This window comes from Lacerta agilis, chromosome 1, assembly GCF_009819535.1.
Source record: "Lacerta agilis isolate rLacAgi1 chromosome 1, rLacAgi1.pri, whole genome shotgun sequence".
Classification (NCBI taxonomy): domain Eukaryota; kingdom Metazoa; phylum Chordata; class Lepidosauria; order Squamata; family Lacertidae; genus Lacerta; species Lacerta agilis.
This window is the reverse complement of record NC_046312.1, coordinates 116,197,016-116,214,975: the sequence shown is the minus strand read 5'-3', so window position 1 is coordinate 116,214,975 and position 17,960 is coordinate 116,197,016. Positions and strand designations below refer to the sequence as shown.

The 17,960-nt window shown below is 45.2% G+C and overlaps 1 protein-coding gene across 1 annotated transcript in view; it reads left to right on the top strand.

The window, feature by feature from the left end:
* The window catches only part of CALCRL (calcitonin receptor like receptor), a 78,428-nt gene that overhangs the window by 49,436 nt on the left and 11,032 nt on the right, over positions 1–17,960 (top strand). Inside the window, exons 2-8 of the mRNA XM_033168493.1 lie at positions 166–269; positions 1,437–1,608; positions 3,891–4,001; positions 4,777–4,889; positions 10,729–10,820; positions 11,460–11,586; positions 12,221–12,374. Of these exons, the coding sequence (XP_033024384.1) occupies positions 219–269; positions 1,437–1,608; positions 3,891–4,001; positions 4,777–4,889; positions 10,729–10,820; positions 11,460–11,586; positions 12,221–12,374 (820 nt within the window). The 5' untranslated portion in view covers positions 166–218. The remainder of the gene's footprint in view (positions 1–165; positions 270–1,436; positions 1,609–3,890; positions 4,002–4,776; positions 4,890–10,728; positions 10,821–11,459; positions 11,587–12,220; positions 12,375–17,960) is intronic.

Below are 17,960 nucleotides of genomic sequence, written 5' to 3'. Positions count from 1 at the left end.
CACCTGTATATTTTAATTTCTCCCTTTCGGCAAAAAATTTTTGGAAATGAAAGTGCTTAACTTTGGCTGGTTATTGTTCTTCCAGTGAAAGATTATGAGTGTCTATTTGGTTTAATGTTGATTTTTTAATTTAATTTTTTTTAAATGTGTTTGTCTTAATTTCAGCTACACTTCTTTTCTGAACTACAGTTCAACGACTACACTAGCTATATTGAGTGATGGAGACAAACTGGATCATGCAGATCGTGTTCCTCTTAGCTCTGACCTTGGTGAGTTGCTTTCTTTCCCTGAAGTTACTCATACAGTATAATAAAGGTGTTTTTCTTCTTCTTTTTCAATATGCATATGCAAAGCACGCATATTATGTTACCAACACCATCAAAATCAGGTCAAGCCTCAGATTTTCATGCTTTACACTCCATCCCTCAAAAATAATAATAATAATAATAATCTGAAAACTGACATTTCTCCTGTGGATCAAGTCAATGAATTTATAAATTTCTGCGAGCTTTAAACCAGGGGTCAGCAAACTTTTTCAGCAGGGGGGCGGTCCACTGTCCCTCAGACCTTGTGGGGGGCTGGACTATATTTTTTTTGGGGGGGGGGGTAATGAACGAATTCCTATGCCCCACAAATAACCCAGAGATGCATTTTAAATAAAAGCACACATTCTACTCATGTAAAAACACACTGATTCCCGGGCCGTCCGCGGCCAGATTGAGAAGGCGATTGATCTGCATCCGGCCCCCGGGCCTTAGTTTGGGGAACCCTGCTTTAAACATTTCAGCAATGAAACAATGTGTTGTGTCTAATGCTCCACACGCCTGGTTCCACTGCTGCAATGGGATTTTTATTTCCTCCCCCTGTGTGCCCTCAACCCTCTGGAGCTGATTTTGAGGGTGCATGAAGGGGCTGGAGGCAACAGGAGTCAGGGAGAGGAAGATCTGTGGTGGCAATGGAAACTGCCACATTTCACAGAGCCCACTATTATTTCTGTTCCTTAAAAAGTGAATTTCCAGTTGCAAACTGCAGTGGAAAGTCATTATCTCACAAGGAAATCAGTCTTGTTAAGTCTTAGTTAATTGTGGGAATTTAATCAGTGAATAGATTGCATTTGCATAAATTTGCATACGGACAAAAAGTGTTTCCAACCACCTGCTTATTTTAAACTGGCACAGGCATATGAACTACATTTAAAGAGTCATGCCTGCTGTGCAGGAGAAATAGTGTAAGGGTAGAGTCTTGTAAGTTATGACCAATGGTTTTTACAAGTACACTTATTTTAACCTCTTTTAAAAAATCTCCCACCAAGTTTGTCGGAAGATGCCTCTTGAATCGCTTGAAATATTTCGCCCCGCTTATTCTAACAAATTAATCGATGAAATGCTGCGTCCCTCCCGAGAACGATGGCAATTTCTTTCTCCCTTTCTATTCAGATTTTTGTCACGGCGGTTCCGGACGAGAACGCAACCAAGGAAGGCTATATAAAAGGGGATACGAACGCAACCGAAGATATCTATGCACTGAGCGTAACTGTGAACAAAATCATGACAGCACAGTTTGAATGTTACCAGAAAATTATGCAAACGTCTTCTCAAAAGAATGAAGGTAAAAAAAAGAAAAGAAATCTGAAATGTTATTTAAAAGAAATACAAAAAAACCGAACAAACCCATATATTCTGAATGAAAGCATTGTATCTGTTGTTACTTAAAATTACATTCTGAAAAACTACGGCAATCCCCATGCAAGCATAATATCTCATTCAGACCACTGTAATTATAGGATTCTAGAGTTGTAGCCCATGCCAATGCAGGAAACCGACTCGTACAGTCTTCCTGGTAGGATGCCACCCAGCCTCCACTTAAAAAGCACTCTTGATGCCTTATGTGCCGTACTTTTCCGTGTATAAGACAAGGTTGTGTTTTTTTTTACTGTAAAACAATGTTCAAAATCGGGGCTCATCTTATACACAGTGCGGAGGGGGGGACTGGCGATTGGTTGCAGTCACGAGCAGCAGGTTGTCAGCGGCGATTGGGCAGGTGACTGGTGCCTGCGGCGAGGGCTGCTTTGGATTGGCTGCTGCTGCGTCCATTGGGTTGGCGATTGGTGGCTGCGGCAAGGGCTGCTGTGGATTGGCTTCCACTGCGGCAATTGCGTGTGCGCTTGCCGGCTGCTGGTGGCGAGCGGGCAGGCGCATTGTGGCTTTCGTGACCCGTGCGATTGGCAGTGTTTGTCAGTCTGGTGAGTGGTGATTTTCTGCATTCCTCCCCCCCAAAAAAAAGCTCAACAACTATGGGCAACCCTCCCCAAAATTGGAGTCCCCAAAAATAGGGGGCGTCTTATACGTGGGGGAGTATATAATATACACGGGAAAATATGGTATTAAGGATCCCTTCCAAACAGTTCAGAGGAGGGAAAGAACATGAAGCAAACAAACTCAGGGAGTCGAAAGCTGAAACACACTGTTCATGCAATTACATATTTTGTAGAAATTATCCTAATTAAATCAGGGTTTTGAAAGTGTGGAATGCAGGTCTCAGCAAACCAACGAGACCTAAAAGAAATGGGACCATGCAGACCCTTCCACCCCTAATTTTGCAGAGAAACCAGTTTGTAATGTAGCTTCACTCTAGCATTCTGCTTCATATATATATTTAAATTTTCCGTTTTACAATTTAAAATACTCATTTTACATCCTTAAGACTTCCATTCTTCTCTTTCCGTGGTTCATTTTACATTTCATAAATCCCTGCATATTTTACAAAAACTATACCAACTCAGTATTCCATTATTGTACCCATCAAAACTTGTTTACACCGTTGAATTTATCTTAATGCTGCCAGCGTTTCCAGCCGTATGCAATTATTTCCCATATATTCAATCAACGTTTTCCAATCTTCTTTAAATGCATGTTCTTCTCGTTCTCTTATTCTATATGTTAAGTCTGCGAATTGTGTATATTTTGTCAACTTAAGCTGCCATTCTTCTTTAGTTGGGACCTTGCTCGTATTCCATTTTGGGGCCAGTGCTTTTTTTCTAAAAATAAATAAATGTTTAGAGGTACTCTCATTATCCTACTCATATTGAAATACTGCCCCTCAGTGAGGCCAAACTTAGATTCACAAAATGTTTAGGGGTATGCGTACCCCCAGAAAAAGCACTATTCGGGGCTAATAGCATTCTGCTTCTTGGTCATGCTAGCATTCAGCACTAGGGTGACAGAGCTTCAAGAATTCCCAGTAATCTATAGATACTCAAGAGGGTATGGTAGTGATGGTTGAAAGCCCAGATAAGATAAATCTTTATTTCATCTATAAGCCCACACAAATAGAAATAGCTCATAACATAAAAACTTAAACAAAATAAAATTTAAAAAAAAATTCCTTCCAGTAGCACCTTAGAGACCAACTAAGTTTGTTCTTGCTATGCATGCACACGAAAGCTCATACCAAGAACAAACTTAGTTGGTCTCTAAGGTGCTACTGGAAGGATTTTTTTTATTTTGTTTTGTTTTGACTATGGCAGACCAACACGGCTACCTACCTGTAAATAAAAACATAAAAACACAGATACACATTTCTGGTACATAAAAAATATATAGCTATAAATCACCACCACTATTTGGGGACACAAGAAAGCCCAGATGAAACAGGTGTAGTGGTCATTGGGGAAGGTTTTTTGTTTACCTCGAAAACAGATATGTGGCCATTACAAATCCATTGGACTCGATCCAAAGATCAGCTTCCTGCAACGGAAGGAGTCCTTCCGTCAAAGGACGTCTCCTTCCGCAGGAGGACATTCCTCATGTCCAAGGAAGAGCTCCTTTCCACCAACCCATGGTGACTTGGGATCAAACACTTCCTAAATTCTTCTCTCGTCATTTGCTTAGGTCCTCATTGCAATAGGACATGGGACGGCTGGTTGTGCTGGGATGATGCTGCTTTGGGGAAAACAGTCATCCAGAACTGCCCTGATTACTATCAGGACTTTGACCCCTCAGGTAAATCTCTGCCAATGAGGAAATGTATTAAAATGTGAACAAGTCTCACAGTTACCATGCTCTTGTGCCTTTCTAAAATCCACTCTTTTGCCCATTAAAGACCAACATTGGTTCCTTCACATTGTACCAGGCAGAGGGCCTTCTTGGTAGTGCCACCCGCCCCGGGGAACGCCCTCCCATCAGATGTCAAGGAAATAAACAACTGCCTGACTTTTAGGAAACGTCTGAAGGCAGCCCTGTTTAGGGAAGTTTTTAAAAGTTTGATGTTTTATCGTGTTTTTAATATTCTATTTGGAGCCGCCCAGAGTGGCTGGGGAAACCCAGCCAGATGGGTGGGGTATTGTCAGGGTTTTCCCAAGTGTTGCTCATGAGTAACGACAGAGCCTTCAGTTGCTAAGGCTATTTATTGTGCATTGCTATTTTACAGTGTAGAGCTAGTTCAAAACATGACCGCTCAGTCACTTGCAGAATCCGGAAGTGCCCCTCTCTGGTTTCCTGCCCAACACCAAAGTCTCGGCACCCACTTTAATGCATGTTTCTCTATTTCAATGTGAGTGGACAGAACCTTTGTGCTACATTATTGCGTTTTTGTAACCACAAGTGATATATTCACATTTACTTCCCAAGTCAAATAATGAGATAGATCAGGTTTTTTTCCAATTTCTCTGAAATTTTGACATCTTCTTTTATTTTCCGACATCTACTTGTTCAATACAGAGAAGAAACAAGAGTAATGACTATGTGTGTGTCCCCCCCCTTAATTTTCCTTAACAAGAGAAAGTTTTTAAGACCTGTGAAGAAAATGGGCAATGGTTTGTACATCCCGAAAGCAACAGAACATGGACAAACTACACGCGCTGTAGTTTAGGAGTAAACGATAAACTGCAGGTAGGCTGAAAAATGAATATTATCGGGGGATGGGATCCATTTCAAAAGCACATGGAACTGATGTTATTACGGCATAGCGCGCCTTCTTTTTCACTGCCTTTGTATTTCAGGGAAGTTTGAAATGCATGTAGTACTTTACCAAATGGTTACTATTGGTTTTACTCATGGGTAGGCAAGCTAAGGCCCGGGAGCCGGATCCAGCCCAATCGCCTTCTAAATCTGGCCTTCGGACGGTCCGGGAAATAGCGTGTTTTTACATGAGTAGAATGTGCCCTTTTATTTAAAATGCATCTCTGGGTTATTTGTGGGGCATAGGAATTCGTCCATTCCCCCCCCCAAAAAAAAATATATATATAGTCTGCCCCCCCCCACAAGGTCTGAGGGACGATGGACCAGCCCAACGCTGAAGAAGTTTGCTGATCCCTGGCTCTTTTATTGCCCCTTCCAATTGGGCAGGTAGTAGTGCATACTATAGAGAGAGGGGCTCACAAATTAGTCAGGGAAGGAGGGGAGACATTAGCAGTTTTCATGAGTTTCTATTTGATAAAGGTACATTAGAAACGTGACAGAAACTTACCAATCCTTGAAGCAGTCTCTTTTTTGTTATATCTTTACTGTGGGTGAGGGTTCACCCCAGCAGCACTGAATTATTTACCAAAATATTGGGAAGAATCCAACCTCCACTCAGCCCTTCAGGTGAAAATAATATTCCTCTGGCTATTATGCCTTATTCCTCTGGCTGCCACGAAGCACACATTTGCCGTCTTAAGAGATCATAGAGAGGAGAGGCCAGTTAATCTAGTACATTAGACTTCCCAGTCTACAAGCTAAACCAGTGTTTTTCAACCACTGTTCCGTGGCACACTAGTGTGCCACGAGATGTTGCCTGGTGTGCCGTGGGAAAAATTGAAAAATTACTTTATATATAGTCAATATAGGCACAGAGTTAATTTTTTTAACATTTTCTAATGGTGGTGTGCCTCGTGATTTTTTTCATGAAACAAGTGTGCCTTTGCCCAAAAAGGTTGAAAAACACTGAGCTAAACTATGCCACTTTATGCCCTTCTTGATCCTTAAACCCACTTTCTCCATGGTGGATGAAGGCTTGGGAAGACTCATTGCTCCGTTTTAGGTTCTTACAGGCCCAAGCAGACTTGTGAGAATGATGTCTAAAGGACTGTCAAGTCCTTTATGCTGGCATCAAGAAGCATGTGGGTGGAATAATCCACTTCTAGTCCCGGCCAAAAAAGAATGGCAGATTAATTTGATGGATTAATGCTGAAATGGCAAAAATGACCGGAAGAATCAGAAATCAGAAAGACTAAAATTTCAATAAAGAATGGGGGGAAATTATAATTTATCTTAAAAACCATTGTAAACATTTAAAATTGTTAGTGGGATTGTAGTTTAATGGTGAATTTTGGATATAACGGAGATAAAGAAGATTTGGATTATCATAAAAGATGCAGGAGGGAATGATTAACAATAGGACCCACAAAGGGGAGGAGGGAAGTCCAGGAGATTCTTAGGAATCTTGTTTTTATGTTGTATGTTTGATATGTGATTGTAAAACTGTAATTTGAAAAACCAAATAAATATTTTTCTTAAAAATGAATCCACTTCAAAGACATTTCTGCATTGTGATCTCCTAAGCAGTGAAAACTGGTGCCCATTGGAAGGTGGCTAGCTGACGGTTTACTGAGCTAGGGACATGAGTGGCGCTGTGGTCTAAACCAATGAGCCTCTTGGGCTTGCTGATCAGAAGGCTGGCGGTTCGAATCCCCGTGATGGAGTGAGCTCCCATTACTCTGTCCACCTAGCTCCTGCCAACCTAGCAGTTCAAAAGCACACCAGTGCAAGTAGATAAATAGGTACCGCTGTGGTGGGAAGGTAGGCGGTGTTTCCATGCACTCTGGTTTCCCTCACAGGGTTCCGTTACGCCAGAAGCGGTTTAGTCCTGCTGGTCACATGACCCAGAAAGCTGTCTGTGTACAAACGCCGGCTCCCTCAGCCTGAAAAGCGAGATGAGCGCCGCAACCTCATAGTCACCTTAACTGTCCAGGGGTCCTTTACCTTTACCTTTTACCTACTGAGCATGGTAGATCAGTGCCTCATTCACTATAATGGACCAACAGCCTAGTGGCAGTGATTATGAAAGAGTGCTGAGCCATTCTGCCCAGTGGTTCCTTGGAACAGGCGAGAGGACAAATCCTACCAATGAGCATTAAGAGTGAAGCTCTCCGCACCCTGCCCCGGCATCCTAATATTCAAGCTGTTCTGTTGAATGGAGCATAGCCAACTAAAAGGTGTTTGATGTTTGGGAAGCGCGTTTCGTTTAATGACAGCTTGAGACCCATGAAGTTCCTATTGGGTTACAGGGCAGTTGGTCTCATGGATTTTGCAAGGTCTATAAATATAGGCCTTGATCATCGCTGTGGCTTCCTTGCAAGCCGGTGTGTGTGTGTGTGTGTGTGTGTGTGTGTGATTTAACCTGCTAAGTGCTCATGATCTCCAAGTTACATGAGGGCCTCTTGTAAAATAAAGGATGGAGAAGCAGGCATGCAGCAATCTCTGTTTAGAACCAACCTGCACCTTTCGTGGTCCTCAGAATTGAGCATAGCCTCACATACCCTAACCCAGGGGTCAGCAAGCTCTTTCAGCAGGGGGCCGGTCCACTGTCCCTCGGACCTTGTGGGGGGCCGGACTATATTGGAGGGGGGATGAACAAATTCCTATGCCCCACAAATAACCCAGAGATGCATTTTAAATAAAAGGACACATTCTACTCATGTAAAAACATGCTGATTCCTGGACCGTCCGCAGGCCGGATTTAGAAGGTGATTGGGCCGGATCCAGCCCCCGAGCCTTAGTTTGCCTATCCATGCCCTATTCCCATGTTTGTGCAACCTGCAAAGTCTTTGATGACGATTCCCTCTGTGCTTAGAAGTCCCAGCAAACAGCAATAGCCGGAGGCAGGCTCTGGTTCATCAGAATGGCTCATAAGTTACCCAGGCCAGATTTTAAAGTGAATACATTTTTTGGACTTGTGTTGATCATGGAGGCCAGCTCTGCTTTCCGGCACGAGGGGCAGAAGCAGCCGTCAGCAGAACTGGACTAGTCCTAGAATGCCTCACCAACACAGAACCTGGGAATCTCCCAAAGAGAGTTTTAGGGATCAAGCAGAGTTATGGGATCTCCCAGTCAATGTCCTAATGTTCCCTGTTTAGGGAAGTTTTTAATGTGTGGCATTTTAATGTATTTTTAATCTTTGTTGGAAGCCACCCAGAGTGGCTGGGGAAACCCAGGCAGATGGGCAGGGTACAAATAAATTATTATTATTATTATTATTATTATTATTATTATTATTATTATTACTACTACTACTACTACTACTACTAAGTGGTTTATGCTGAGAACCACAGCATAGTCCCTTAACCACTATTTGCCAATCGTTGAATTTCGCAAACAGATGCACTCCAAGCTTGATACAGATGTGATTAATTCAGAAATATATATTCCACCATTTACCAGGAGTATCAGATTATCTCATCTGCATTTGCACCAGCTTCCATTTATTTCTCCTTCTCTCTCTCTTTTTTTTTTTTTAAAAAAAAAACACTGATGGAAAAGTATCAGTTCAGTATGTCAATCACAGTTTATTTAGGTGTCTTTCATTTGCCGTTTTAAGATCCTCCTGCGGTACACATGGATTTCATCGAAGCACTTTAGAAGCACACTCATTTGCAGAACATTCATAATGGGCTCAATATGAGATGGATCAAGTTTAATGCATAGCTGTACTCAATAAAGTAAACTCATGTTATGCAAGAGCAGACGAGTATTTTTAAAAAAGAAGAAGATTGCAGTATGAAATAATGGCTGCTGTTCTCAAAATGCAGTCCCACCCCCCACCCCACCCCACCCCAGGCTTCAAAGAAGCCTTTCTGCAAATAAGCAAAGTTGAACAAGGCTAAACATGATTCCTGTTACAGCTATTTTTGGTGTGGAGGTGGGGGGCAGGGGCCTCGGGGGTCTTTGGATCTGAAGGAGCTTATTTAGCCCTATAGCTCGGTGTCCAATGTGCCTGACAGCAAAAAATTTAACAATATAGAAAAACCACATAATAAACTACTGAAAGCGGTAGCGAAAGAAAACAGAATAATAATAATAATAAAACACCTGGCAAATCAACAAGAAGCTCAGCGAAACGGAAACTATCTATCGCTGGCTTGAGCTAGGGCGTAGCTTGGGTTGCTGGCACCCGGGGTGGGGCAGGGTGGACTGGGCCACAGTCAGTCCCTTCGCTGGCCAGTGTCTAATCCAGGGAGTCTTTTCTCTAAAACTAGCCACAACCTGTCAGCAGAGATAAGGCAGAGAAACACGAAGCTAGGAGTACCGCTATGTCGCCTCACCTTCCTGTGCTTGCAGTGAGGCGCTCTAAGCAATGCACATAGCTCTGGCAGTGATTTCGTGTCTTGCTCTTCCTTCCTCCCTCCTTCCTCGGTGGGTGGCATTGGCGCCCTCCCCCTCCCTCCCTCTCTGCCCAGGGGTGGGGCCAGAGCCGTCTTAAGGGGATCTGCTGCCCTGGCGCGGCTATCCCTCCGGCGCCCCCGCCATGCCGCCTCTCCGCCGCCTCCCTCCCGCGCTTGCCGCCCCTTGGGAGGGGGGTGGGCGAGCGGGAGATGAGGGGCGTGGCGCTGGAGCGGCGCGGGGCTCTGCGCACCCTTCCAGCGCTTCCGGGATGGGAGGCGAGGGTGGACGGCGCGACGCGGCTGGGCAGCTCGCGCTGCATCGGGCGGGCGGGCGGCTGCGCGCGGAGCGCGAGCCGGCTGCCCTTGCCTCCTGTCCCGGAAGCGCTGGAAGGGCTCGCAGAGCTCCTGTGCTCTGCTGGGCAGCCAGAGGGCGTGGCGTGGCCGGCCAGCTCCCTTGCCGGGAGTCAGAGGGTGCTGCCGGCAGGCGCTGCCAGCAGGGCTGGAGGGCGGAGGCGCCCTCCAGGCCATTGCGCCCTGGTGCGCCGCGCCACCAGCCCCAATGGATGAGACGGCTCTGGGTGGGGCACATGCAGGCATCCCTTCACCAGCTATGAAGTCCTGGCCCATGGCTCCGGTCTTGATGAGGAAGCCTGTCGTGAGGGCACCAGGTTGCGCCCCCTCAGACATTTGCGCCCCGGGTCACTGCCCACCACGGTACACCACTGGGTTTAAGGCTACCATTATTATTTGTGAGTAAGCAGCACTGAATTCAATGGACCTTTTTCTGAATAGGCATGTGTAGGATTGCTCCCTGAAATGGGGGAGGCAAATGAGGTGCTTGGAGGGGGATATCTAAAGACGCGACGCCACCACTCAACCTGCCCTGCCTTCATGCCCACCAGCCTGATGGTTCTTAATGGTGACTCAGATAGCTCAACCTTGGAAGCTGGTTTAAGGACTCTAAACGCGTAGGCCAGGAATGGGAAAACTGTGGCCTCTGGATATTGCTGGAAACCAGCCAGTCTGGTCGGGGATGATGGGAAATGTAATCCTACAACTCCCGAAGGACCACAGATTCCCTGTCCCTGGTGTTGACAGTCACAGTAGTGAGGTGAACTATTAATAATAGCCTATTTTGTACTAGTTGTGTTACCTTGGAATGCTTTGTACCTATTTAGTTCATGGGATTTGGGGTTTCATCTTCTGTTTAGGGAAGCTTTTAATGTTTAATATATTATTGCATTTAATATTCTGTTGGAAGCTGCCCAGAGTGGCTGGGGAAACCCAGGCAGATGGGTGGGGTATAAATTATTATTATTATTATTATTATTATTATTATTATTATTATTCTCTGTGTTTTATTGCAGACAGCTCTGAATTTGTATTATCTCACTATCATTGGTCATAGCCTTTCAATAGTTTCACTTTTGATTTCCCTTGGCATATTCTCCTATTTTAAGTAAGTATAATTCTGTTTATATTTTGCTCTTCCCCTGACTTTGTATAGTTTTTTTATTATGGAAAAAAATAAATCACCAAGACATATAAATCATTCCATTTCTCACATCTAAAATTATTTTGAACTATTGGCAATGACGACTGGAATTTCAAAAAAAATTTTGCTGATGCATTCACATTTAACAGCAATTTACATTGGCCATGTTTGAACATTCATTTCTCAGCTCAGTAAGCCAAAATATGACTGAATCTCTTCCCTGCCCATACGGCTTCATTGCTCCTCCCTTCATAGCCTAAGCAATAAAACCAGGAAGCCATAGTTTCGTGTTTTATCCTAGCCAGGAAACTATGGTTATCAGTATCAGAACAAACCAGGAACTTAAACCATGGTCTGAAGTTGTTTTAATGCCATGGCTTGTGCTGAAGTGCAGTAGCCATAGTTTCCTGACTTGGATGAAACAGGAAACAATGGTTGATTGGAAGCTTCCTAGTTTGATTGCTTGTACTATAAAGGAATGTGCACAGGCAAAATGCTTGCTCCTTTCTTGGTTTACTGTATTCCAGCATATAACTGCATTGCTACTGTTGCAAATCTCTTGACCATCCACATTAATTTCCTCTTGTGTATGTTTACTTTCAGGAGCCTGAGTTGCCAGAGGATCACTTTGCATAAAAATCTCTTTTTCTCTTTTGTTTTCAACTCCATCGTTACAGTCATTTCTCTCACAGGAGTTGCCAACAACCAACAGCTGGTTCATTCTAATCCAGTAAGTAGCCAGGCCTTTAGTTGTTTTACTGTTTCATAAGTAGCAGCGTTCCAGTCTCAGAAGTCTGATAGGCAGTGCAAGTGTGTGTGTTTTTCCAGCAGAGGTAATTAGATGGCGAATTTGATACCTACAAATTAGATGTAGGGCAAGGTGGGGCTATTCTGCTTTAACTGACCTCCCTCCAGCTGGGTCACTGCTGCATACCAGGATGGAGACTGGAAATAGCCAGGTTGGTGCAGTGCTAAAGCACCAGCAGAATCAATCTGGTGCTCATGCCAGTGCATTCGCACCATGCCAACCTCATTGCCACCTCGTCCTTGCCCCAATCCATCCTGGGGCCTTCTGACCTTCAGATCGTTGGAGAGCATAGATGGCTGCATGGCAAGATGACACAATAGGAAACTTTCCTTCGTCAAGTTTATTTTAGCTATTTTATTACCCAAGCCTATAGCATTAACACGGCACTTGGCAGTTACAAATGTATATATTTCAAAACATGGCAGTTTGGAGAATTAAAATCTTTTCCTTCACATTAAAATTATTGCCCCAAAACAAGTCTTATTTAGTTGTTTCTACTTATTACACTTTTCAAATGATTTGACACCGTTCCGGTGGTATTTTTTTCCCCCCGTAGGTCGCATGCAAAGTGGCTCAGTTCTTCCATCTTTATTTAATGATCTGCAATTACTTCTGGATGCTCTGCGAAGGCATTTACCTGCACACGCTCATTGTGGTGGCTGTATTTGCGGAAAAGCAGCACTTGCTGTGGTATTACCTTCTCGGATGGGGTATGCTATTTTCCTCCCTTCTTTTTCTCCTTCCTAAATCCCAAAGATGTGCCAATATCCATTGGAGAGCGCAAGCATAATGGTGCCTTTCATTTAAGAGATTTGCGGTGCCATGGTTGAAGCAAGGCTGGCCCGAAGCACATGGTTCAGGCAGTGGGTTGAGACGGGTGACAGATTGTGTGCCCATCACTCTCCCATCCACCAAACACAAGACCACCTCCAGATGGGTGGCTGGCTGGCCTGCTGCTGCTTCTCCTCCTATCTGGTTGGCCCATCTAATGCCATTTTTTGCTGCTCCTCCCAACCCCCTAACTGTCAGGGACTGGGCAGTATGCCGCCTTTCCATAGTTGAAACTATGCTCAAGGCGGCTTACAACAACAACAACAACAACAACAACAACAACAAAATAATAATAATAATAATAATAATAATAATAATAATAATAATAATAATAAATTTTATTTATACCCTGCCCTTCCCCGCCAAACTGGGCTCAGGGTGGCTAACACCAATAAAATCACAACAAAAACATAAAACAGTTCATTAAAATACAATTTAAAACTAAATCTAAACTTCAGCCTCATTTTTAAGGTTTACACAATTACAAGGTTTACACAATTAAGGGTTACACAATTACAAGGTTTACACAATTACAAACATAACAGGAGTCATAAACAATAAAGGAAACACATCAAAAAGTACACAACCTAATGGAAACAAATTCCAAATAAATCGCAAGTTCTAAAACTAAAGATACAACAATAATATCAATAACAGCAACAAGCTCTCTCAACCTCCCGTAAACAAGACTCCAGCCCAAGAAATCTGTTCAACAGCCTCAGCTTTTGTAGCTGGAGTCAGTCAGCACTCCACTCTCCCAGGCCAGATGGGAAAGGGCCAGTAAGGCAGGGTGCAGGTCTTCCAGGGCTCACAGCCGAGATGGTCTCATTTAAAACAACACAGATAAAAATTAAAAACAATTTAAAAGAGGGGCCATCAGTGCTCAGCAACAGCCGCAGTCCTTGTGAAGCCTGTCAAGTCCCGCCCCAAGCCAGGTGGAAAGAGGCAAGGGCAGGCCCCTTTAGACCCTCAACAGGCAGTCTTCCTGGTGACGTCAGGGGCTGGGCAGAGGAGGAGGAGCAGTGACGGAGGCCGCCTCCCCATCCTGACCCTTCCAGGGAGGAGGAAAAGGAAGACAGTATTGATTTACAGCAGGGGGTTGCGGAAGTCACAGCTCAGAGGCAGATGAGGGGGAAAGTTGGGAAATAATGGGAGAGGAGAAGCAGGCAGAGCCAGAACAGCTGGCTGACGTGTTGCCACTAGAAAACATTCCAGACCCTCCATCTCCCAGAACCTGGATAGCCTTGAAAGTAGGAGAGCAAAGAGCTCAAAGGCAAAGGGCACCCGTAGAGGAGGTGATGATGATGACAGGGGCGTAGCAAGGGGGCGGGGGGCAGTCCGCCCTGGGTTCCAGGGGAGGGGAGTGACACTTTGGCCGCTCCCCCACCCCGCCCCGTCGGACGGGCCCCAAATGGGGGCATGCCGCCTTCCCCCCCCTTCCAGCGGCTATTTTTCGGCGCGAGGGGCGGGCCAGCGAGGAGGGGGCATCACGCTTGTCCCTGGCAATGATGCCACCTCCTCGCTGGCCCGCCCCCGCCGAAAAAAACCGCTGGGAGGGGGGAAGGGAAGCAGAGCAGGCGCGTTCAAGCTTTGCCTCCCCCTTTCCCCCTTCCAGCGGCTTTTTTTCTGTGCGAGGGGCGGGCCAGTGAGGAGGGGGCGTCATGCCAGGGACAAGCGTGACGCCCCCTCCTTGCTGGTCCGCCCCTCGGGCCGAATAAAAGCCGCAGAAAGGGGGAATTTCCCCCTTTCAGCAGCATCCACGTGCGTCGTGACGCCACGATGACATCATGACGCACGCGTCGTGCCCCTCCCCCAAGGGGGTGCCTCTGCAGCGCAGAGGCTTGCTACGCCCCTGGATGATGACAAATGAGGAAGTGGGAGAGGCGGGGGGTGGAGATTCACTCGGGACAATGTCATTATCCAAGAGGCTGGGTTCTTTAGCCCCTCTCTGCAAAGTTTGAAATAAAAAAAAAGCGCTGTAAGAAACTTTTCCTGGTCTTTATACTTTCCTGGACAACCAGCCAGGAGCTACTGACAGCACCCTGACAGAAACTGCTGCTCCCTCCCATCCCGGCCTGCTCACTCACTTGCTCCTTTTGTGGCTGATAACAGTCAAGGGCACCCCACGCATCCCTCTAAGTCAGAGCTTTCCAAACTTGTGTGTCACGACACATTAGTGTGTTGGCTGCAGTGTGTAGGTGTGTCGCGCAAATGCTCCCCATACTCCTCCCGGCGCTGGAAAGGGGTTAGTTTAACCTCCGGTTTGGTAGCAAAACTGAATCGCTGCGTCGCGAAATTATGCCTGTCTAAAAAAGTGTGTCACCAGCATGAAAAGTTTGGAAAGCTCTGCTCTAAGTGACCCGGCACCGCAACCGCTCTGCTGCTGCAAATTATAGTTTAATTTCGACATCTTTTTTCCTCATATATTCCTCATTTTAAAATGGCTAGTCACAATAAAAAATAAATGTGTGGTCCATTGCAGGCCGCAATAAATCAATAAGGAACGAATCCTAAAAGCAATGCAAAAAAACAAAAAAGCAGGGGGAATCCCCCAGGGGAGGGATTTACTAAATGCCAGTTATATATCCACATAAGGGACTCAGTCCCAATGCCGATGCCACTCACCTTTGAACAGTTTTGTCACTTTACATTGTAATTTGCAGACTTCGCAGCAAAGCAGTGGAGGTGCCCTAAGGGTGAATTTGTCCGTAATTCCTCACTCTGAGGAGGGATCTCTAATTCAGAGGGTTTGCATGGAGTGCACAGTGGGTGGTGGAGAATGGGAGCAGGGAGTTGGGAGAGGGAAGTATATGGGAGAAATATCAGTAATGGATTGGGCTGAAGGAGGGGCAGTGTTGGCTGAGGAAGGGACAGTGGCAGCGACTCTCTCATCCAGGACATGCCTGGGATTTCAAAGGTGGAAATGAAGTCCAAGGGGAATTTCCGAAAGGTGGCGCTTTGTCCCGGATCTTAGGCAAGTCAAACTTTCGGGGTGTCCTGGTTTTTACTTTCTGAAATAAGGCAATCCGCGCGCCAGCTCTGAGTTCAAGAGAGAAAGTCGGAAGTTGGTACCCTTTCTGCTTTGCTAAGAAATAAAACCAGAGCCAACTTACAATGTCAATCTTCTTTGCCCCTTTGTTTTAGTCTGGCGAATAAACCTTTGCCAGCGGGCATTTAGGCAGCCATCTTTATCTTGGCTAAAAAAGACGGTGCACATTTAGCCTAATCAGGAAACGGCTCCTCTTTTGTGGAGAGAAAATAGTCTTCTATTGTGAAAAGGCATTCAGGGGTAATTATTCATTGTTTCTGATCTCCGAGGTGTTTATACAGGAATGAGTGTTTGTTTTCAAAGAAGTCTCGCCATTCCTATGGTAGGAGGTCGAACCAACTTCTATTTTTCCAGCAGTTCCTCTTGACCTGCTTTGTTCTCAGAGGAAAGCAAAAAAAAAAAAAAATTTCATTGAGATGAAAAACCTGCTGCGGAGAAAAGTATTGAAGACTGTAGGCTGAAATTGCTGAAGTTAATCCAGTTAGCTTTTGGGACTTTTCTGTTTAAAGAAAAATTAGACCCATGTGAACTGCCTTATCCCTGTGAGCATAAACACTGGGGAACTTGATCCACAAAAAAGAGCCAAATTCAACTTGGATTTAAGATGGCTCCTGGTCCTATCCCATGAGCCCTTTCGGGGACTCAGTGGCCCGTAGTTTACTATTTGCTTATGCCCCTGCCTCTTTGAATTTTAGTTTATTTTTATTCGTCTTACGGACCAAAACAGCTTCCATTGCTTTTTACTCTCCCAGGGTGTTCCACCTTTTGTCTGCCGTACACACAGACAAACTAAGCAAACACCTCCTGCTCAAAACTGCATCATTGGAGCAGAGAGTTGGCAGAAAAGTATATCAGAAGCTCAGCCTTTAAGGGACTTAGCGGGTTTGGTTATTCTTCACTTGGGATCCGGTTTTTAGTGTGTCAGGCTCTGACCTGTGGAACTCCCTGACTCTGGAGAGATTCAACAGGAACTACCCCCCCACACACCTTTCCTCTTGGGGTGGGGTGGGGATGTTTAGACAAGCCTTTTACAACAGAGCTTTCCAAACTTTTCATGCTGGCGACACACTTTTTAGACATGCATCATTTTGCGACGCAGCAGTTCAGTTTTACTAGCAAAGCGGAGGTTAAACTAACCGCTTTCCAGCCTCGGGAGGAGCACGGGGAGTGTTCGTGCGACGCACCTACACAGTGCAGCCGACACACGAATGTGTCGCGACACACGGTTTGGAAAGCTCTGCTTTACGACATGCTCCCCCCCCCTTTTAACTATTCGGTATTTATTGATCTTTATTTATGTTTCTATGGATCGTTTGTTGATTTTATCCTTACATGCTGTAAGGATAAAATCAACCTTGCTATATATATATATTTTACTTTAAGTTTGTAAGTTAATAAACACACGGCTCCTTCGGAAGCCGTTTCCAGATCAGGAGATTTAATAGCAGTGACTGCTGGGTCATCTGAGGGTTGAGCAGAGCCATCTGACACCCTCGCTCCAGCCCCAGAGCGAGAACCTGGCTTGCTCAAAGCTGGATCTTTTGGTCTTCATTCTTAAGTGACTTGCTACACCTTTAAGGCCCGAGGCTGTGGATTTAAGCCAGGATCTATCCACGTCTTGTGCCCCGACTGGGCCAGGCTAGAAGACTGGAACACCTTCAGCTCAATCCGGATAACTGGACTCACGACGGTGTGTTATGAGCACCTGCACTAACTCCAGAGGTTCAATAAACGCTGTGGCTACATTAACTTGAAACAGTTCTTCTTTATTTCTACAAGCTACAATATATATACAGATTATACAGCCTGTGTGGCTAAGTTCCTTCCACATCTTATCTACAGCAGAGATAGAATGGAATAGACTAGACTAGACAAGAGAAGTTAAATAGGGAGAGCCAGTGTGGTGTAGTGGTTAAGAGTGGTAGACTCGTAATCTGGGGAACCGGATTCGTGTCTCCACTCCTCCACATGCAGCTGCTGGGTGACCTTGGGCTAGTCACACTTCTTTGAAGTCTCTCAGCCCCACTCACCTCACAGAGTGTTTGTTGTGGGGAAGGAAGGGGAAAGAGAATGTTAGCCGCTTTGAGACTCCTTCGGGTAGTGAAAAGCGGGATATCAAATCCAAACTCTTCTTCTTCTTCTTCTTCTTCAAAGACTCAGTTCCCTCCCCCTTCTCTCTGACCACAAGTCATACGATTCTCACAAAGGGAGGGGTGAAATGCTAACAGAGGCTGTGAGGAAACAGATGAGGGTTCCATTATGTACCATCACAGCCCTTCAGAAAGAGTATCAGAGCATGCTTAGTCATAGCTGTCAACCTTTCCCTTTTTTTGGGGGGGGGGATTCCCTTATTATAGCATTGGGAAACAGCAGGGAGGGTTGACAGCTATGTTTAGTCACCCTCTGAGTTGATAAT